At 38.2% G+C, this 22,637-nt stretch overlaps 1 protein-coding gene across 6 annotated transcripts in view; it reads left to right on the top strand.

The window, feature by feature from the left end:
- LOC100549719 (dynein axonemal heavy chain 5-like) overlaps nucleotides 1-22,637 on the top strand; it is a 150,791-nt gene that overhangs the window by 102,425 nt on the left and 25,729 nt on the right. For 2 of the 6 annotated variants that reach the window (XM_085220604.1, XM_085220602.1), the window contains exons 64-72: nucleotides 101-256; nucleotides 524-706; nucleotides 6,397-6,567; nucleotides 6,979-7,357; nucleotides 8,493-8,764; nucleotides 10,032-10,196; nucleotides 13,473-13,740; nucleotides 18,610-18,731; nucleotides 19,421-19,768. In XM_085220604.1, the coding sequence (XP_085076730.1) occupies nucleotides 101-256; nucleotides 524-706; nucleotides 6,397-6,567; nucleotides 6,979-7,357; nucleotides 8,493-8,764; nucleotides 10,032-10,196; nucleotides 13,473-13,740; nucleotides 18,610-18,731; nucleotides 19,421-19,768 (2,064 nt within the window). Of the gene's footprint in view, nucleotides 1-100; nucleotides 257-523; nucleotides 707-6,396; nucleotides 6,568-6,978; nucleotides 7,358-8,492; nucleotides 8,765-9,130; nucleotides 9,321-10,031; nucleotides 10,197-13,472; nucleotides 13,741-18,609; nucleotides 18,732-19,420; nucleotides 19,769-22,637 lie in introns of those variants that run through there. The other 4 variants (XM_085220605.1, XM_085220607.1, XM_085220606.1 and 1 more) reach the window with 4 other exon arrangements.

The raw sequence follows: 22,637 nt of genomic DNA, 5'->3' as shown, positions 1-22,637 counted from the left end.
ATATCGTGGGATAAGTCTGATTTTTGAAAGCTGCAATACATTTTGCACTGTTATCAATGTGCTGATAAATGCATGCTATGTTGTGAACCAATCTTCCTAGGTTACAGCTATGAACCACAAGTTCTTCAGAAGTCATATAGAAGACAGCCTGTCCCTTGGCCGACCCTTGTTAATAGAAAACATTGGAGAGGAACTCGATCCTGCTCTAGATAACATCCTGGAAAAAAATTTCATAAAATCTGGTTCAACACACAAAGTAAGATGAATTGTGAACAATGAAAGTAAAAAACAAACAAACAAACATATAGGGCAGGTGCTGGGTATCTGAAAGTCTGGATGATACGAAGATTCATATCTTCACTATGCTTAAAAAGATAAGCAGTGAACTCATGAGTTTTCTTATTCGCTTAAAAAGTGTTCATGAAATAATAATGAAAAAAATTTAATCTGTTTTTTTGTGGATAAAATGACTTTTTCTGATTTTAGCTTTTAAAAACTAGGTTGTTTTTGTTATTATTTTCAGGTGAAAGTAGGTGACAAGGAGGTAGATCTCATGAAAGGGTTTACCCTTTATATGACAACGAAATTGGCTAATCCTGCCTATACACCAGAAATCAGTGCAAGAACAACAGTGATTGACTTTACTGTTACAGTGCGAGGGTTGGAAGATCAGCTCCTTGGTCGTGTCATCCTCACAGAAAAACAGGTATGAAGTAATTTGCAAGATTTGTGTAGAGGAAAGACTTGTTTGCACCATGAGTGTCTTGGCTGAAATAAAATGCAAGAACAAAAATGCCCATTTAAGTTTATTTTAGTGTTTTTTTTGAAGGATGGTGTGGAGCTGGTTCTTAATTGAATTGAAGGACCTAAACATTTGTTGTAAGATCTGGCATTGGAAAGAGAAAAAAGAAAATTATTCATTAAAAATACATCATGGGCATATGGGCATGACTTACATAAAGCATTTTTATTCCTTCATATACAGCAAATGCTCCTCTTTCAGTCAAAAACATCTTTTATTTCTGAATTCTTTTTTAAACTTAATTTGAATTACATGAATAAATGCTTATGAATTCAAACAACTTTTGCCAGCAAGCTCGAGTATGCAAGAAGATATGAAATTTTTAAGGAGCCCTCAAAACAGACTTGACCCTGCTTGTAATCAAATTTCCATTGATTATATGGAAACAAATATAAGAAAGAGTATTTTCTCATAGGTGTTTCTCAGAAATTTAATTTCATAATACAATATTTTAGACATCCTCCAAAACAATTCCTGTTCTTAAGTCATTCCTATTTCTTTCTGTATGTTCTAATTTAACTGACTACCCAAAAACTTGGAGGTCAATTCATCATAGACACTGGGGACAAATGTGGATTGTGGTTTGTTTTTTTTCATTTTTATTATTTTATATTTTACAGTGGCAGTCAGCCAATAAATACATTATATTGTTCTAACATGAAATATTTGCTTATTTTCCCATTAAAATGAAAGCATGGAAGTTGTATATTATAGCAAATGGAATGCCTTATATATTTCAAAATGAGTATTTCGTAATTATATTTTTGGTAAGAAAAAGTAACAAATTTTGGGTTAGCAGAACTGCTGCTTTCAAATTAAAAAGAAAAAAAATTGGTTTGCACAAAATAGTTTAGACTAGGTTACACATGAAAATGTCAAGGTAGGTTTTGAATATCTGAGACTCCACAGTGTCTCTGGGCAGGTTGTTCCAGCACTCTGTAGCCCTCAAAGTAAAAAAATTTTCCTCAAGTCCATGTGGAACTTCCTATATTTCAGTTTCTTCCCATCGCTCCTTGTTCTGTCACTGGGCAAAGCTGAAAAGAACCTGGCCCCATCCACTTTACTCCTGCCTTGTTGGGAGTAAAAGCCTAGTCATAAGGGAGATGTTTCAGGCCTCTAATGATCTTTGTATCTCTCCATTGGCCTCTTTCTAGAAGTTTTCTGTCTTTCCTGAACTGAGTACTCCCATTATAGCCTTACCAGGGCTGAATAGAGAGGGAAGAGAACCTCCCCCATCATGTTGGCCATGCTCTTTTTAATGCACCTTTGGATTGGATACCATTGGCCTTCTTGACCACAAGGGCACACTGCTGGCTCACGGTCAGCTTGTTGTCTACCAGAACACACAGGTTCCTTCTTTGCAGAGCTCCTGTCCAGCAGGTCAGCCCCTAACCTGTACTGATGTATACGATTATTCCTTCACTGATGCAGGGCTCTGCACTTGTGCTTGTTGAATTTCATCAAGTTCCTCTCCACCCAACTCTACAGTCTGTCCATGTCTCACTGCATGGCAGCACAGCTTTCTGGTGTGTCAGCCACTCTTCCCAGCTTTGCATCATCAGCAAACTTACTGAAGGTGGACTCTATGTTTTCATCTAGGTCACTGATGAACAAGACTAGACCCAGCACTAACCCCTGGGGAACACTGCTAGTTACAGGCCTCCAACTAATCTCTGTGCTGCTGATCACAAGCCTCTGAGTTCTGCCAGTCAGCCAGTTCTCAATCCACCTGAGTCCACTCATCGATCTCACACTTTCTAAGCTTATCTATGAGGATATTATGGGAGACAGCATCAAAAGCCTTGCTGAAGTCAAGGTACACAACTTCTGCTGCTCTCCCTTCATCTATCCAGCTTATCGTGACATAGAAGGCTACCATAGAATCATGGAATCTTTTGAGTTGGAATGGATGCTTCAAGGTCATCTAGTCCAACTCCCCTGCAAAGAACAGGGACACTTTCAGCTACATCTGGGTGCTCAGAGTCCAATCCAGCCCAGCTTTGAATGTCTCCAAAAATGGGGCTTCCACAACCTCTCTGGGCAACCTGTTCCAGTGCCTCAACACCCTTTCTGTAAAAAGCTTCTTCCTTATGTCCAATCTAAATCTCCCCTCTTTTCATTTGAAACTATTTCACCTTCTTCTATCACCTCTGAGCCTGCTAAAGAATCTGTCCCCTTCTTTCTTATGGCCCCCCTTTAGATACTCAAAGACTGCTTTCAGGTCTCCCCAGAGCCTTCTCTTCTCCAGGCTGAACAGCCCAAGCTCTCTCAGCCTGTTCCAATCAGTTCCAATCCTTGGATCATGTTTGCGGCTCTCCTCTGGGCATGCTCCAACAGGTCCATGCCTCTCCTGTACTGCAGACTGGCTGCAATATGCCAGGTGAGGTCTCGTAAGTGCAGAGTAAAGGGGCAGGACTACCTGCTGGCTACACTTTTTTTGATGCAGCCCAGGACACAATTGGTTTTCTCATAGGCTGTGAAGGCACACTTGCTGGCTCATGTCCAATTTACTATCCACCAGTACCCCCAAATCCTTTTTGCATGTCTGTGCTCCCTCCTTACATCCTTCAGCTTGTAATGATAATGCGGGTTGCCACGACTCAGGTGCAAGATCTTGTACTAGGATTTATTGAACCTCATGAAGTTCACCTGGACTACTTGAGCCTAGGTCTCTTGAATAGCATTGTGACCCTCAGGCATTTTGACTGCACCACACAGCTTGGTCAAGATGGTCAGATAGGTCAAGTATGATTTCCCTTTGGTGAATCCACGTTGACTACTCCTAATAATCTCCTTTTCTTCCACTTGGATGGAGACAACATCCAGAATAAGCTGCTCCATCACCTTCTCAAGGATGGAGGTGAAGATGACCTGCCTGTAGTCCCCTTTTTGAAGACTGGTGCAATCTTGGCAGTCCTCCAGTCCTCAGACACCTCTCTCATTCTCTACAACCTTTCAAAGATGGTAGGGAGTGGTTTGGCAATCACTTCTGAAAGTTCCCTCAGCACTCATGGGTATGTCCTATCGGGGACTATGTATTTCTGTGCATTGAGTTTATTCTCAACCAAGGAGAAGTTTTCCTTTCCCCAGACCCTCTCTCTTATCTCCAGGGTCTGGGATTTCTGAGGGGCAGTCTCAGCAGTAAAAACTGAAGCAAAAAAAAGTTTTCAGTAACTCCTCCCTCTCAGTGTACTTCATTATCTGAGAAGGCATCTACCTTAATCAGCAGTTGGCTCCAGTGCTTAACCCATGTGATACCTTCAGGTATGTCCTTGAAGAAGTCATTGTTGGCTTTCCTAAAATGCAGGGTTGCAACCCTACTTATTGCCTTGTTTCTTCCGTGTCAGATCCTGAACTCTGCTATCTTATGGTCTGCAACCAGGGCTGCCCCTGGCTTTCACATTCACAGCAAGTCCTTTGTAAGAACAAGGTCCAGCAGCACACATTTCATTATTGGCTGCTCCACCACCTGCATCAGAAAGTTATCTTCAGCTCATTGCAGGAACTTCCTGGGCTATATGTGCCTGGTCATGTTGTTTTTCCAGCACATACTGAGGCTGACTGAAGTCCCGTATGAGAACCAGTGCCTGTGGTCATGAAGCTACTTTCAGCTGTTGATAGAAGGTCTCATCAACTTCCTCCTCCTCATCAGGCAATTGGTGATTATAGATCTCTGATGAGAGAAGAAGGTTTCAATGTCTTTTCAAGACAGAAATGATTTCTCATGGCCTGCAGAAAAGCTTCTACTTTTAAATGCTCAGATAAAAAGTGGTGCAAGTACCCTTTAGTCGTGTTGTTTTTCTTTTCCTGGACAAAACCGTTACAGAATTTACACTGAATGTATATAGAAATACAGGCTAGAAATTATTTAATGAAAAATATTCATCCAGTGCAGTGTATCAGCCAAAGGGAGCTGCAAGGGTAACTATTTAGTATTAGCATTAATTACTGCGCAGGGACATCGTTGCAAGTGATCCACATTTATTAAGCCATTCCATTTAGCAGATATGAAGAAATCATGGTTATTCTGTCTCAGTAAGAAATGAATGTCCTGCCATGGATAGCCAAGGGAGCTCTGATAAATTTTATTCAAAGAAAAGACAGAGCATTAACAGAGAATCTGAAAAGCAGGTTTTCTATTAGAAACAAGAAGATGAATTCATGATCACTGAGCTAAAGAAGTAATAGATTTAAGGGACTGAGACATTCTTAATGATTGTTACAGTGATCAATGAAATACATGATCAAATAAGTTGTGTTTGTTGTTGTTGTTGTTGTTGGTTTTTTTTTGTTGTTGTTGTTTTTTTTTTTGCTTTAAAGATTGCTCCTCTAACTGTTTGGAAAAAAATATATCATCAGCATCTTTTTCTACTTTGATAAATAAATTGCTGCCAATGTTTGGGTTCAGAGCAGCCAGTCTTTATGTTACAAATGTGGTCATGAAATCCACTTGCAAGCAAAAGCTTGGCACCTGATATATTTGCTCATTTTTTGGAAGATACGCTTTAAAATCTTACAAATAGAATAGGTAGGGTACCTGTTCTTAAATAAGCATGGCCATAAATAGAATTTAAGCACATATGTAAATGCATATGTAATTATTCTGCAGAACTGGTTCTATTGTGTAATTCTAACCTTTTTTTGTGCGTTAATGAAAGAGGAGAAAATGCAGAAATGATTGAGGCTTTAGTTATTCTCTTCTTTTAGGGCTCATTTATTTGTAGCTTCTACAGAGCTACATTCTATAGCCTCAGAATATATTATAAACAGATTTCCAAATCAGAAGTTTGTGAGAGTGAAGAAATTTTTCAGTTCCTCTCTGAAATATAAGAGAGCTTTCCCTGTACTCTATAACTTCATACATCTCCTTGTTCTCTAACTTGTCACTTTGACAAGAATGAAAATAAACCAAAGCTGTAGGTTTAGGCAGGTATTATTAACTGCCTTTTTCTTACAGGAATGTTGACTTGATTGATTAAATAAAGCAAGGGTGTCTCTAAGCTGTGGAGGACTGTGCAATGCAGATGCCTCATTTCATTTGGCATTGTGTTGATTTGTCTGTTATTGTCACTTGCCATCACCTGTCTTGTAGAAATTGCATAAAAATTTCACATCACATAGATAATAATTGTTGTAGTATTTTCTGTTTTCTAAGCAGTGAAGGAGTGTATCTTGCAAAGTCACAGGATGATAAAAATTAGAAATGGAATAGGCCACCCAGTCAATTTCCTTAAAATGTAAAATCAGTCCATACAATGCATTTTTCAGTCCTTTGTCTGATTTAATTTTAAGTACTTAATTTAATGTGGCTTTTATCATTTCCCATTGGAAGCTAGTTTCAGTGCTTTGCGCATCTTACTCCGAGGAAGCTTGTTCATGTAATTCTGATGCATATTCACTCCTCAGTATGCAGCATTAATCAAACAAATATGGTATACATATAAATCACTCTAGCGTATAATGATTCTGTATTTTATAGAAAAAGTAGGAAACCCTCCAATTTCTCATGCATTAAATCAAATTTTCTGTGTCATTTTACAGTTTTTTGTTTTTTGTTTTTTAATTAATGAAAATGTTTGATTTTCTGAGTACAGGAACTTGAGGCAGAAAGAGTCAAACTGATGGAGGAAGTGACATCTAACAGGAGGAGAATGCAGGAGCTTGAAGATAACCTACTCTTTCGCCTAACGAGTACAGAGGGCTCTTTGGTTGAAGATGAGTCTCTAATAGAAGTCCTAAGAATCACTAAAACAACAGCAGAAGAGGTAAATTTTGAATACCTTGCAGATGCATTTTGTAATTGTAATTTGAAGATTATCTCTGGAAATATATTTTTTCTGTTTTTACTTTCCAATTTGCAGTTTCTATGCAGCATTGTACTTCGTCGTAAATAGTAGAAACTGTATCATTGTCCATTATAAAAATGTTGCAAAATTAAACTATTACCTGGATAATTTCCTATATTCCAGACATACCTTCCAAGTGTTCATTTGAATCAAATCATATTGTGCTTGGTGTTTGAGCACACGAAGACACAATTGCTTCTGTTGAAACACCAACAAAGCTTGACTAAAAATACCAATGTGATCTTAATCAAGACCTTTTCCTATTGCTTGTGCAGCATAAATTACAAATGACATGACTAAATCTGCATTGTCTTTTCAATTGATTTTAAGGTCAGTGAAAAATTAAGCATAGCAGCGGAGACAGAGGTGAAAATCAATACTGCACGTGAAGAGTATCGGCCAGTTGCTTGTCGTGGTAGCATTCTTTATTTCCTAATTGTGGAAATTAGCTTAGTGAATGTCATGTACCAAACATCCTTACGGCAGTTTCTTGGCATTTTTGACCTGTCAGTGGAAAGATCTCAGAAATCTCAGATCACAGGAAAAAGAGTGCTGTATATAATTGAGCATCTCACCTATGAAGTCTTCAAGTATACAGTTCGAGGGCTGTATGAAAATCACAGATTCCTGTTTACATTGCTGCTGGCGTTGAAGATTGACTTGCAGGCCAAGAAAATTTCACACAGTGAGTTTGAGACACTGATCAAAGGTAATTTCTCCATAAATATTCTCTATTTGCATGTCTGTGGACTAAAAAATTCAGATTTTGCAGTGCTTACACTAGCAGTATGTTCTATCCATTAGGAGTGGTGCTTTTTACCTGGTGAGTGAATACATGTATATTGCAAAAGAGAAGTTTACGATATAAAATTTGCAAAACAAACAACGTAGACTATTTGTTGTCAAAATAATGCTAAAATGAGTTTATTTGTTAAGTTTTATGTTTGATAAGAGGGAAAAAAAGGCTGTTACTTTGCAAAAGACAGTGTAATTTTCCCTTGCGTGCCTCTTTTTTTTTTTTTTTTTTGAGTTGGCGCATGCTTTCATCTGTGAGCTTGGAGACAGTCAGCAAAATCTGTTTTGATTGCTGGTGAGCAGGCATATGAAGGCATGGGTACTTTGTACCACATTTAAGTGTGATTGTAAAAGGAAAGTAGAAATTTGTTGGACATTGTAAAACATTGCTATGTATCACCTTCTCTACATTACGCTACCAGAGCATGTCACTGCTAAGACACAGTGACAAAATAAAAATTTTGTAAAGTTTATAAAATTCTTGTGGAGGCAGACACTGTCTCTGAGATAAGCTAAGCACAGTCACAAATGAAGATAAGTTCAATCAGGCTCTTGCATCCAATTATCTCAGCTTGCTCAGTGAACACCAGTTTAATATTCAACTGTGACTCAGTGCATTCAAAGTACAAGTGGGCATGATGGTGGAATGGTGGGTGAGCTGTTGAAGTTTCAGTCCTGGAAATGAACATACCATGTACTTTGTCATTCTGTTGTGTAGGTAAAGGGGGGCTGGACTAACCATAGATCCTTTCTACATCTGAACAGAACACTTGGGTTTAAGTATCATAGAACAAGTATTGCTCTAGCTTTCCAGATAGAGGAAAAGAAACTCAAATAATACTGAGATATCAGCTTTGGGAGGCATTGAGACCATTCATTGTTCATTAAATAAGTATTCTATGCGTAATTCTAGGTCTCTGTCCTGTTTTACAAAGATTTTTATCCCCCAAATAAAAAAATCAGTATTTTAGGTTACTTGTTATTTTTTCTGCTTTAACAATGTTTTGTTCGTTTGTTTGTATTCCCCATATAATTCTTTTGCTTTGCAGGAGGTGCCAGTTTGGATCTAAATTCTGTGGAACCGAAACCAAAAAAATGGATCCTTGACATGACATGGCTCAATCTTGTGCAGTTGTCTAGCTTGTGCCCTTTTAACGAACTTCTGGTACAAGTTGTTAGGAATGAGAAGGCCTGGAAAGCTTGGTTTGATGCAGAAGCACCTGAAAAAGCTGTTGTTCCTGATGGGTATGACAGCTTACTGGATCAATTCCGTAAGCTTCTCCTTGTCCGTAGCTGGTGCCCTGATCATACTGTTGCCCAAGTAAGATATGCTTTCCTATGGTGTTTATGCTATGTGGCATCTCCTCTATAACTACTAATTCTAAATTATGTTGAAAAAAAAAGAAGATATGATTATATCTCCTCTCCTCTCCTCTCCTCTTCTCTTCAGATGCACTGAAAAGTAGTACTTCTGATTTTGCAACCACTTCTGATCTAGTGGTTGGTGACCCTGCACATAGCAGGGGGGTTGAAACTAGGTTGATCTTTGAGGTCCTTTTCAACCCAGGCCATTCTAGATTCTATGATTCTAAGATTCTATGATTCTATGATTTTCTTCCATATCTCAGCTTTACGCATTACATGTTGTAATATCACACTGTATTTAGGGGCACTATTTTTTTTTCAGAAACCTTTTCTTCAAGAGAATCCACGTGGTTCCATCCTTCTTCCTTTCCTATACTTCAGCTGGTAAAGGAGAGAAATATGGGAACTCCACTTTCCACAGTCTAAACAGGCCAAAATAATAAAGCTGCTACTGCTCATCCAGCAATACTTACATCGTCTGGCACAACCACCTTTGAGAAAGAATGTCTCTGAACGGTGGTTTCAAATACTGTAATTATTTTAATTATTGAGGAAAGAGGAGATACTTTTCTATTACTATATTCTTTATCTCTTCTTTCCCTACTGTCTTTCCTAACACTATAAAATTTCACCTCTTTTCAGTAGGACAAAAGTCACAGTAGTGGATATCTTATTGATGGATGTATTTTTTCTGAATCTGGCATCTGGCTCAGTCTCCTTTGATCTTGGGTGTTTCTTTCCATAATGCACACGTCAGTTAGTTGTTTGCACAGTTGGAAAATCATGGCTTTCACGAAAATCTTTCATACACCTTAGAAAAAGTCCTTTATAACTTTATAACTTAGAAATCCTTTTAGAAAATGTCCTTGAAAAGAGGAAAATAGAGGCATAAAAAAGGCTGAGACTTTTAAGACTACGGTCTGAGCTGTATTTATTTTTTGTAGAAACAGATACTAAGCATAAGAAACTTGAATTGAGTAACCACTGGATAGGGGAACTTCTGTTTGCATTTCCAACATATATATGTAAGACTGTAACTCAGTCAGTTGAAAAATTTGTCCACTCTGCTATGCTGTAGATCCAATGTCAACAATACTTGCTCAGAGAAGCTAATGGGGCAGGTAACCAGCAGCTCTTTCACTTGGCTGTCTACCAACCCTGTAAATTAAAAATAAAATATTTATGGTTTTGGTAGCTTAGTTTTGTTTTGATTTGTTTTTCAGGCTCGACACTACATTGCAGAATCCCTTGGTGTGAAATACGCAGAAGGATTTATACTTGAAATGGAAGCAATGTGGTCAGAAAGTGACTGCCGAACACCTCTGACATGCTTTTTATCAGTGGGGTCTGACCCCACTGAAAATATAGAACGTCTTGCAAAATCAAAGGTATCCTAAACCGAGTTTGCTAGAACTGATAAAGACATTTAAAATGTCTCTCTGTTGAACTAGAAATGTTATTTCCATGTTTTATGTCTGTTCTAGTGGTGAAATTTTTATTCACACAATTGTTTTCTGAAGTTAATTTTAGACCCATTGCCAAAATGAATATTCTGAGGAAATGAAAACGTTACTTTCCTGCTTTTTCTGGGTGTTTTATTCCAATGAGCCCTCTGTCTTCATGCAGCAGACCAGGATACTCCATTACTTAGTGAAAACACTTAGCTATAAGAACAAAGCATTACTTGTGGTGAGTGCTGCATCCCATTCACTGCAGGAGATCACAGTAAAGACAGTTACAGGAAGAACAGAAATATAAATAAACAATATAAAAATTTAGTGATAGACAAAGTGATTTTGGAGACCCTATCCAATTCACTTGAAGGATAGATTCAACATTTCTTACAGCACTCTTTGCTTTGTGTTTTATAATTCACAGTGTAGACTGTGAATGCAAATATAATTGTCTTGAGAATAAGTTATTCACAGTTGTTCTCCATAACTTTTCATCCTTGATAGAATATATCTTCATTTACAAGTGCAGAATTTTTTACACACTTAGTAAAATTCACTTGCAAAAGTGAGAATTGCACACAAATCTCTGGGTTATTAATTAGAAAGTTCAGGTGCTCATCCTTGAAAACCAGGCTTCTCTTATTTTATTTATCTGATTGTTATATGGAATGTTTAAAGTTAGGATCCAACTCTGGCATCAGCGCTTAATGTTAGGAATCTTAGGTCAGGTTGTTGACATGACCTTTGTCCCAAAATCAGAGAACCAGCCAATGTATCAATGTAGGCAAGGGAAGAAAGGTAGTTGGTTCAGCAGGATTTTTAGACTCAGTGGAAGCAGTGTGTTGGAAGAACAATATTTTTCCTATTCATAAAATACTGACTGCAAGAATATTTATAAGTTGGAAATGAACAATTTTTGAGTCCCTTATATGTTAGTTGTTTCTGACTGGAGTATGTTTTGTTGTTTTTGTTTGTGGGTTTTTTTTTTTTTTTTTTCATGGCCTATGGCATGAATACCAATTTGTGTATCAGTTTTGTGATGGTGTTTTCTGTCACCTATTTTGCCCTTCAACGTGCATATCCTGCAAATCAGTTTCCTAGATAGGTACTTATGCTCTCTCTGATAGGAGTTATTTTTTGTAATCAATAAAGAGAGGTGCCTCTGAAAGCATTTCAGAGCACATGATTGAAATGTAACTCTGTCTTGCATCCAGGAGCTGAGCTTTTCTATCCCACTGGCCATGTATGGAGTGAAGTGTGCTAAACTCCCCACAGAGTCTCTTGAAGTCAGCTGGTCACTTAAGTCGGAGTCACTGAAGTCAGCAGTGGGGGGAACAAATCACTCTCCAATTCTGTCAAATCCTAAGCAAGACCTTAGTCAGTCTGGGTCAAATGCTCATAGAAACTGTTCTCTAATTCTGGCTGTCAAGAAAATAGGTTTTCTTGCCATTCTGAGAGTGTATTGCAGTGGGCAGTCTTAAAATGTTTTCATGTTTTAAGGAAGCATAGATAGAATAATAATAAGGCTGAAAATGATATTAACGACATAAAACAATTATCTACAGTTGGAAGTGTTCAAATTAATAACCAGAATTTATCTTTCACTCTAAAACTTTATTCTTCAGATGACCACTTCTCAAAAAAATGGAAACATTAGCTGTGACTCCTGAGCTGTATAATCAGCCTTATAAAGCTAGCTAGGTCTATTTTAAAACTAGTTGGATTTATGTCCCCAGTGCTTTCACTTGTACTTGAAGTGAAAATTCAACTTTCTGAATTAAAAAATGAAATTCACAACGCCTAGCATTTTAACTTTATTAGAAATAGATATTTTAATTGTTATACTATTTATTTCTTATTTGGGGATTGATGCATAGAACCTTCAGCAAAACTGTTAGGGACACTGGGATGACTAAAATTATAGTAATTTCATCAGCATTAAGATGACACTGATATACTGGTATGACTCACTATTTACAGAAACATTCTGTAGGCGAACATTTTGATAAAAGTCTTTTAGGAGGAATAAAAGAAGAACAGTCTGTAGTGAAAAAATATTTTTTCCTTCTCTTGATGTTTCTATAACCTTTAATGAGTGTACATTTGAGAAGTAACATTGCTAAGAGGAGCAAATTATGAGCTGATGCTTTGTTAAGGAATACTGAGCTAGCTGAATATCTATGCAGTCTGCAGGGGTGGTGGTAGCGTCTGACTTATAGGATTGCCAGCTGTACTCAGATACTCCTTAGAAAAGAGAAAGACTTTGTTCTTCTATATGTACCTTCACAGCTTATTCAGCTTTGCTTGTTTCACATTATTTAATTTTCTTTCTTTTGGCTGGAGTTTCATTTTCATACTGATCTGAGAGCAGGATATAACTACTTTCTAATCTTCAGTGTTTTCTTCTTAAATCTTTTTCCAGGATGAGGAGGATCATATACAGTAGCTGTGTTTATGCTATTCAGTAAAATCAGGTCAGGACCTGTTCACTGACCCCAAGGCGAAATGACCCATCACACCCTGTGTCCATATGGTTAAACTTTCTTACCTACAGCCTCATCCACACTGTTTAGGACTGGATGACTTTCTTCCTTCAGTTTTGTTTCATAATGGCAGTCCCTAGTAGGAAAACTTAACATTAACCTTTGCAGCTTTTAGCCAGATGAAGACAGGCCCAGACTGGTAAGTCTTTATGAAGCTCATAGCTCATGGCATGAGGGATAGTCAGCTGTATGTCATGGGCTGGAAACTATTCATGAAACTAAGTCTTTTCATCAATTCTCTTACCTCCAACTCCATCTGTATTTAGAATGTATGTGGAATAATGTATTCAAATGAATTTGGGAATTCTAATTTTCCTGGTTAGGAGCCAGGCAGCAAACCTAAGTCAGGGGATCGCTTATTAACAAGTAAGGACAGTAAGAAATATAAGCAAGAGGGAGTTTTTTCTGCATTTTGTTTACAGAATTGTGTAGTCCTAGTAGCAACCTGGCCAGTTTTTCTTTTTCAGATCCCTTCCTGAGGTCTTCTTTCATCTTATCCTTTTCTGTTTTCTCTGTTTTGATATAATCAGTTCCCACTGATGTTAGTGGTTTTCCTTGTGGCACAGTGTCACTATCTATTGGCTTATAGAAGCAGTAAATTATGTGGCCAATCATTGCAAAAAGCTATATTTTAAAAATTCCAAATAAAAACTTTTTTACTTTCCAGAATATTCCCTGTCGTGCCATTTCAATGGGTCAGGGCCAGGAAGTCCATGCAAGGCGCCTGTTAAATCAGTGCATGCAAGACGGAGGATGGCTCCTTCTACAGAACTGCCACCTTGGCTTAGTGTTTCTTAATGAATTAATGGACACCATCACAACAACAGAATCAATGAGTGAAGGTTTCAGGACCTGGATAACTACAGAGGCTCACCCAGAGTTTCCTATTAATCTTTTACAGTCATCTATCAAATTTACTAACGAACCACCTCAAGGTAGGAAACTATGCTTTTCTTGGGGGAGTGTAAAAAAGAGGGCTTAATTTTATTTCCTCTCTGTATCACTGAAATCCACACTATGTTTTAATCTTTATTCTCTCAAAGTGCTAAATACAGCACTTTGTAAGTCGGTCTTGCATTGTGTAAGGCATAATTGTTTTGGGGAGAAAATTGACTTTGTTTTGTAACAGAAATTGATTGTGTTTTGTTGTTTGGGTAGACCCTATGGATCTTGACAGTGGAACTTTCTTAAACTTAGTGCATGCTGCCACTTTTTTCTTGCCACCCTGTTGACCAAGGATGCAGAGGAGAACTGATCTTGTGCTCTTCTGGGCAATGAAATTGAAGGACACTTCTGAACACTTGACCTCAGAGTCCCACACTGCAGTACGTAGCTGTGGCTTGTTGCTTTTTCTTATGTCATCTGGCAGTGCTGCAAAGAGTCTGATCCCAGCATCCCTCTTATTGCCCTTCAAGTATTCGTTGATTGCCCTTTAGCTTCTGTAACCAACAAGAAAGTAAATATGAACTTCTGGTGGATCTGAATACAAGGGTTTACTGAAGAACCAGTGAGGTTAGAGCTGCTATGCAATATGATTGTTTTAGACTTTCTCATGTTCCAAACACTTTCTTGTGTTCCAAACACCTCAATGCTTCTTTTGTTTGGTCTTGATTTTCCTTCCCATTTGAGAGAACGCTGCTATCCAGGAAGCTCAGACAGAAAATCAGCAGAAAGTCAAGTCAGCTTCATGCTGTGTAGCTGCATGCAACAACTAGCCTTGAACATTACTGGCCTAAGTCTATGGGCATCCATTGGTATTTGTGTCCATGCATCTCCACCATCTTCAGGACCTTGCTCTATTCTGGGTTGTTTTCTCCAGCTAGGATATTTATCTTGCATTTTTTTGCACCCTTAATCTGCCAATTTCCCCAACCTTAGTCTACATGCACAAGCGCAGTGTGTGACCAGCTTTCTGACTGGTAGATCTAACTTACATCGTTCTGACTTGCATCATTCTGACTCACTCTGTTTTTGTAGCCTGTACCAATCACAGCTACCAAGTGACAGGTTTGTGCTTCAGAATTCAACTTTTCAGTTTTGGGCAGGCACTATCTCATGTATGCACACACTACTGCCCTTCAGTATTCACAGTTTAAATTGTTTTTTACATATCTGTTTTTGTAGGTCATGCACTCTTAGCTCCAAGCCACATTTATAGATTTCTCCTGTTTCTCCACATCTCCTTTGCATGCCAAAAGTGGACGTTGTTTCTGAAGGGGGAAGCCTGATCATTACTAAGGAGAAAATGATGATGACTTCATTTGATCTGCTGGCTATGCTCCTTTTAAGGTTGCCCACTATCTGATTTGCCTTATTTGCTATGAGTCCTTTAGCAGACCAGGCATCTGCAATAACCTTGAGATGCTTATCAGTAGGACTCAGGCAGTCATATCTCATCATATACAAAGTATGAGATTGTTCTGCCACAAATGCAGGACTTTTCTCTTCTTGTTGAACTTCAGATACTGTTTGTGAAGTCTTCAGCGCTCTAAAGATCCATCTGAATTGCTGCTCTGCTATTTAGTATGTGAACCACTCTTTATTATTATCTGCAAATTTGTTGCCTTTTATCTCCTTGTTCAAGCAACTGATGAAGACAATGAACAATATATGTCCTTGGTGTACTTGGCTTTTCGGTGTCTGCCAGGAAACCATAAGCCATTGATTACTTACTAATCTTTGAGACTAGTAGCCAACGTACTGGCTTTCTATGATGAAATGATGGGTTTACTGGATGAAGGACAGCAAAGAGTGTTGTTATCTTGACTTGAAAAAGGCTTTTGATACTACCGCCTATAGCATCCTTAGAGACACACTAATGAAGTGGGGATTTCACAAGTGTAGACTGACAATTGTATGAAGTGCTAGGCTCAAAATGTTGTGGTCAGCTGCACAAATCCAGCTGGAGAGCTGGACCCTGGGGGTTGATACTGGGGCCACTAATATTTTACATTTTCACTGATGACCTGGACAATGGGAGAGAGTGCACCCTCAACAAGTACATACAGATGATACAAAACGGTAAGAAAGCACTGATATATCAGATGGTCATGTTGTTGTTCAGTGGGAGGAAGACAGGCTGGAGAAATGGGATAACAGAAATCCGTTGAACTTCAACATCGGGAAATGCCAGACACTGCCTCTGGAGAGAAAGAACTCCATACACATATACATGACGGGTCCATGCAGCTGCTAATACAGCTTTGCAGAGAAGGACATGGAGCTCCTGATGGATATCAAGCGGAACATGAGCGAGCAATACACCCTTGGAGCAAGGATGGCCTGCAGCAGTACTATACTGCTTTAGGAAGATCATTTCTGGAAGGCTGAGGGAGGTGATATTTCTGTACTGAAAACATGCTGAAAGAATATCTAGAGTGGTCTGTCCAGGTCTGACATATGGACATATGGACATATGGACATATGGACATACTGGAACAAGTCCAGTGGGGGGTCGTATTCAGATACTGAATGAACTACAGCATTTGACGTATGAGGAAAGGCTGAGGGATCTATGATTGTTTAACGCTAAGAAGGGAAGGTTCAGAGACACCTCATCAATGCAAATATATATGTGATAGGAGGGAATAAAGAAAACAGCATGACTTTGCTTTGGTGCCAAGTGAAAGAAGGAAAGTGATGGACATAAGTAGAAATCCAGGCAATTTCTGTATAGAATAGAAAAAAGAACAAGTGTAAGGATGGTCTCTGTATGACTGGAACAGATTGTTCAGATTTTTTAAAGACTCCCTCCTCATAACCCACCTGGACAAAGTTCTGAGTGACAAGCTTTGGCTGATCCAGCTTTGAGAAGGAGTGTTGGGCAAGGCAATCTCGAGAGGCCCCTTCCAGCCTCACCTGTGTGGTGTAGTTCTGTCTGATATGAGATAATCCATCTTTTCTTAATCTCTAACCTATAGCTGTCCTATTCCTGACTGCCCCTCTCTTACTCAAACTATGCTGCTGTCTACAGGTGTCATTTTTATATTTATAGGAGCAACTTACCATGCTGCTAATGGTGTATGATGGGGAAGGGCTGTATTTGTACATGTCACTCTGAAAGTAACACCTCCTATTTTTTTCCATGGAAACTACAACAGATAAAAAAGCAGAATAGCACTATTTGATAGAGCAAAATCTCAGGTATAACACTATTTTTCAACATACTCAACCATCAGAAGGTGGCCTGTATTTCATGTCTCTGTCACCACCACTGAAATGCACTACCCACTACCTCATCATGTTCACATCATGTCCACTGTTTGATCTCCGTAAATGTTCAGTAAGTGCTGATGAATGTCAATGGGTGCCATTTTTTCTGCATGGAGGATTCAATAACACAACTTTGCTTCACATGCATTTCCATGTCAGTTGCCATTTTGTCAGACTGCCCCTCTGTCACATGGCGATATTGGAGTATTGGTGAGAAGATTCAACCTCTACTGCCACACACCAACATCCATCCTTGATATAGCAGGCCAACATAATAAAGTAGGAGGCATTACTTTCGAAGCAGACCTCATGTTTTGAACTCTAGCATAATGAATCCTCAATCTTAACACTTACTCTGTCTTGTAACTCCCTCATCTTTGACTGTGTAATGCATTAACTTGCCCTGCATTTATATGCATGTTAGCACTGATTTCAGTTAATGAAGTCAGTGGGGGCTGAAAATTTGTATCCAAGGTCAAATTTAATCCCTCAGACACTTAAAACTCTTATTTCAGTATTCATCCTTTGCATATTAGTAAGGTTTCTAACCAAAGTGTTTGATTGGAGTGAAAGGCATCCTTTCTCAGTGTACATACTTCATTCTCAAGAGCAGTTAGTCAGTCTCTTGATAAAAATTTCTCATCTCTTTCTCTTCTCCCCCACCCTTTTTTTATTCAGCACTCAGCATATTTTTGATTGTGCTGTGACCCCTCCTTATCATTCAAATCATAAATCCTATCAAATGATAAGGGCCTATAACTCCAAGAGGCAGTTTTATAATCCAGGCTATAGCCAATTTACAGCTTGCATTTAATAACAGAAATATGCCTGGGGTAACAATTTAAGTCAGGATGAAATATAAACAGTTGTAGTTTTCTGATACTGTCCCGCTATGTTCATAGCATGCTGTGATAATACGCTTAGTTTGATGAATTCCTATTAATTTTGGAGCTTTACTCTGATACATGTTGAAAATGCATTTGCTGGAATAGTGTTCTACAGGATCTTTGTGAAGTAGGAAAGAAGCACAAGGGCTTTTATTTTATCATTGGAAGTACTATGACCTCAGTATTCTATTTACTGCACTAGAAATCCATCTTTTTAGATTTGTGTTAAGCTATTTAGGTGGAAGTTATCATAGTAGGGAGTGAGTAACTCATGCTTGGTGTTGTATGGCTAATAAGAGACTCGTTTTATGTGTAATTATTGAAACACTCTTGGATGTTCAGTGCTGTATTTCATTTTACATGTTAGGTGTCTTTTCTATTGTTCGCCACTGAATAGCTATATTTGTATTTCAGTTGTGACTGGTAACATTTAGAATAAGTGTAAATTGAGTATAATTCCTTCTGTGTGCCAGAATTTAACACAATTTGGTCTATCGTCTTCTACCTGAAACAAAATGTAGTTGAACATTACCTGGCATGACCAGCTGAAAAGATCGTTGCTACAGAAGGGTTATTTGAAGCTACATATAAGATGAAACTGTAAATTGATGGAGTGAATCCTGTTTAACAGAAGTTGGAATTATTGGTTCCATACTTTTTTTTTTTTTTTTTCTCATCTTTTGCATTTTTATACTTATTTTCTAGGTGTGAAAGCTAGCTTAAAACGAACTTACTCTACTATCACTCAGGATCACCTAGAAATGAGCAACATGCCACAGTGGAAACCATTACTATATGCTGTAGCGTTTCTTCACACAACTGTTCAGGTTTCAAATCTTATTTCATATTCTTCTGTCATGAAGCCATGTTCATTTGTGAATGCACCTGTTAGTGAATGAAAAATATATTTAGATGTAAAGTCTGTGTTAGCAAATCAGTACAAACATTGTGGTCCAAATGACAGCCTGAAGTGTACTTGACTCATCTTCTTGGTGGAAGTTTAGAATGTGTGAATATCAGACACTGCCTTAGGATCCACACATTGCTAGCTGCATCTGTAAATGATTAGGTAAGAAGCAGCTTTTGCTTCCAGCCCCTACGCCATGCAGGGACTTCAGTGTTATGAATGTACCCAGACTGAAAAAGAACTATAAAAAATTACTGTGGCCAATGTGGTTTGGACATCCTTTCCTAAAACAGTACTTTCATTTCTGAAATTCAAAAATGACAGTTCTAGACTCACAGATGGACTACTTTAAAAAGGGGAATTCTTTTCTCTGTGAAAATGTTTATATTTCTCTTCTTTGTTTATCTGTCTCTACTGGTGATGATAAATGAAGAAAAATATTTAATTACTAGGTAATTAATCAAGCATTTGGACTCGTGAGTTATGTGAAGAACCATTTTTTAAAGTTAGTGGAATACAGCCCCAGCATATTTTATGTGTTCTTCTACACTCAACATATTCTCCAAAATTACAATCAGCCTTTTATGTTTAACTCTACCTATCTTGCAGGAAAGAAGAAAGTTTGGTCCACTGGGCTGGAACATTCCTTATGAATTTAATCAGGCAGACTTTACAGCCAGTGTGCAATTTGTTCAGAATCATTTGGATGATATGGACATTAAGCACGGAGTGAACTGGAGCTGTGTTCGCTATATGCTTGGAGAAGTGCAGTATGGAGGCCGTGTAACTGATGACCTCGACAAAGCTCTGCTGAATACATTTGCGAGAGTGTGGTTTGGAGAGCATATGTTTAGTGACAAATTTTGTTTCTACAAAGATTATGTGATTCCAAAAGGGAAAACAGTTGAAGACTATCTCCAGTACATAGAGCAATTGCCAGTGATTGATACACCTGAGGTAAAACATTTTAAAGTATTAAAGAGAGGTTTTGTCAGAGAAATTATTTTGTGGAGCCAGGAATGTATAGGCAGTATTAACAGGCAGACCAGTGTGAGTGCAATTGTAGTTGGTGTCTACTATAGGTCTGCTAATTAGGAAGACAAAATAGGTAAAGCCTTCTTCAAGCTCTCAGAAAAAAACCTCACATTCATGTGCTCTGATCCGCATGGGCAAGATAGTGAATTCAAGACAGGACTGTGAAGATGATGGACTGAAGCATCTTTCATATGAGGAAAGGCTGAGAGAGCTGGGACCCTTTAGCAGGAGAAGAGAAGGCTCATGGGGGATCTTATCAATACATTTAAATACCTATTGAAAGGGTGTAAAGAAGGCGGAGTCAGACTCTTTTCAGTAGCGTTGTTTTCAAATAGTGTTATTGTGCTCTTTGTATCTGTTGTAGTCTCTATGGAAAATAAATAGATTTTACTTTCAGAGTGACCTACATACATGACCCAGTGTGTGTATACTGCAGTGGTCACATTAATTGCAGAACTGGGACATCCTGCTCTCTCTAACACAGCTACATGTGTTGCAGTTAGCTAAAATTGAAATGGAAGTGAATGTTATGAGTTTCTGTCTCGTTGCTATTAAGTTGATAAATGCCTTTATGGGTAAGTTCTATTAAAATTAAATAGGCAGGATTGAATAGAAAAAACTGATTTTCTATTACTGATAATGTGCTAGAAAGGAGGCTGAGAACAATCCATGCTCATAAAACAAACTTGAAAAGGTTTGAATCTCTGAAGGTAGTGATAGCACATGCAAGGGCATCTGTGCTGACAGAGAGGCACCTTTTACCATTGACTTTTATGTAAATTGGATCAAATCCAAGAATGCAAACATCTTTTTCTCCTATAGCTGTCACAGGTTAGGAGGAACATGACTACTATCTTCAGTCATTCTAAAATCTGTCAAAATTGCTCATGGAAACTTTAACCTCTTAAGCTACTGGTCTTCTGTTCCACAAAGGATATTGTGCTAGTCAAAGCACAGTAAAAAAGCAGCGTATCTTTTATTTCCTCTCCTTTCTATTTTTGGTTGAAAAAGAAAGACTGCATAAGTCTGATTACAGCATCTTTGCTCTTTTGATGAAATTTCAACCTCTGATCAGAATAAACACTGACTTCTGAAGAGGGCTATTGAACTCAGAAATTCCTTTGAAAATGACTTTGATTTCAGAGGGGTGTAGAGTATTAGCAATTGGGTTTGAGGTTTTATCAGGCTAAATAAAAACCAACCAATAGAAATGCAGAATCTAGCATCCCTTTTAAAATCAAAATTCCAAGTTTTGAATCACAGAAAATGAGAAACTCTGTTTCTTGATTAATTTACAGGACACTGGTCCACCTGTTGGTTTGGTACTCTGATTTCTCAATACCTCACGTGTCGCTCTCATGAGCACCTAGGATCAGAGGGTCTTTTGCTTTTAACACCCCTGTCTTTGTCAATGTTATGCCAATTATGAAATTAGCCCTTGGATTAGCACTGCAGCAATTTACATTCACTATAGCAATGTTGTGTTTCTAACTTGGGCTATAGCACTGCCATAAAATCTGCCGGAACAAAACCAACAAAACAAAGCCTTATTCTGCAAGAGCAGAAGCAGAAAAGCGCATATCTTCAACTGTGTGTATCATTGCATGCTGATAAAAAGTGAGTGAAATAAAGTGTATTGATATTTTTGCTTTTTGTGTCTCTAAATATACAGATTGAGGTACCGCTGTCTGTAAAATGTGTTAAATCCTGCCAGGAAAATAATTATATGCTAGTTATGATCCCACTTTCTCTCTTGGGCAGCTTTAGGTCTGCACTGTCTTCTTTGTGCTGCTGTAAGGGTCAGTTCCACAGCTGGTGTAAATCAGTGCAGCTTTGCTAGCTTTGACACTGTTGCAGCCACTTCTATCCCTCTCCTCTAAGTTTCTAGATATCTAAATATAAAAATACTGCACATGGCCCTTTTTCCTCCATACTCAGAGTGTGTAAGTATTTATCAGTAGGAATGTCTTTTTAGAAGATGCTAGTTCTAATATTATGCACAAAAACACAAAACATGAGAACCACGTTGCTTGGCTTCAGTGCTTGGTTTAGTGGCAATCTTCCTCATTGCTGGATTAGTGGCTCAGTTTGTTAGAGGTAATTAATAGCTATAATTCAGTGAGGGCTTGTGAAATAAGTCACAATCCAATTCCTCCTGGAGAAAAGCTGCAATCAACCTGACAATTACAGACTTACTGATATTTCAGCAGAGGTTTGTGAGAAAGCCATTATCATTCAAACAAAGGGCAGCTTTGCAGTAATTCTGTGCAAGCTCTATCTTAAATAAAATTATTCAATTTCAAAAGAAGTAGAAGTAAAGAATAGGAGAGTTAAACCAAAAATAGCTCAAAACATAAAATGTCCTAAATATTATCACCAGTCATAAAATCTCTAGGTCCTTAAACTGTGAGCTGTTTTCTATTCTCTGAGCTCCAATGCTTTGTAAGCCTAAGAGACTGTGTGAAACAAAATGCATTAAAATGGCACTTGGTCTGATTGATAGGGGCATCTACTTGACCTGGTACAAAAGTAGTAGATCTACAGAGGGAAAAAGGTAGTGGTGAGAGGTCAGCGTTTGCACATGGCACATTCCCAGCAAGCTCTAGTCTGATCCAGTGTGTGCACAGCATGATCTAAACCCTGCTATATGGTGATAACCAGATAGTTCAAAACCACTCTCATCATCTGAATGAAAACGCTGTTGTAGACTTAACCTATGTTAATGTTTCTGTATAATTTGTGCTTGCTTCTTGGCCAGTTAAATGGATGTACTTCCATTGATTCTCTATTA

This window comes from Meleagris gallopavo, chromosome 3 (genome assembly GCF_905368555.1).
Source record: "Meleagris gallopavo chromosome 3, MGAL_WU_HG_1.1, whole genome shotgun sequence".
Lineage (NCBI taxonomy): Eukaryota > Metazoa > Chordata > Aves > Galliformes > Phasianidae > Meleagris > Meleagris gallopavo.
The sequence above is the reverse complement of the archived record's forward strand: the minus strand, read 5'-3'. Positions and strand labels throughout refer to the sequence as shown.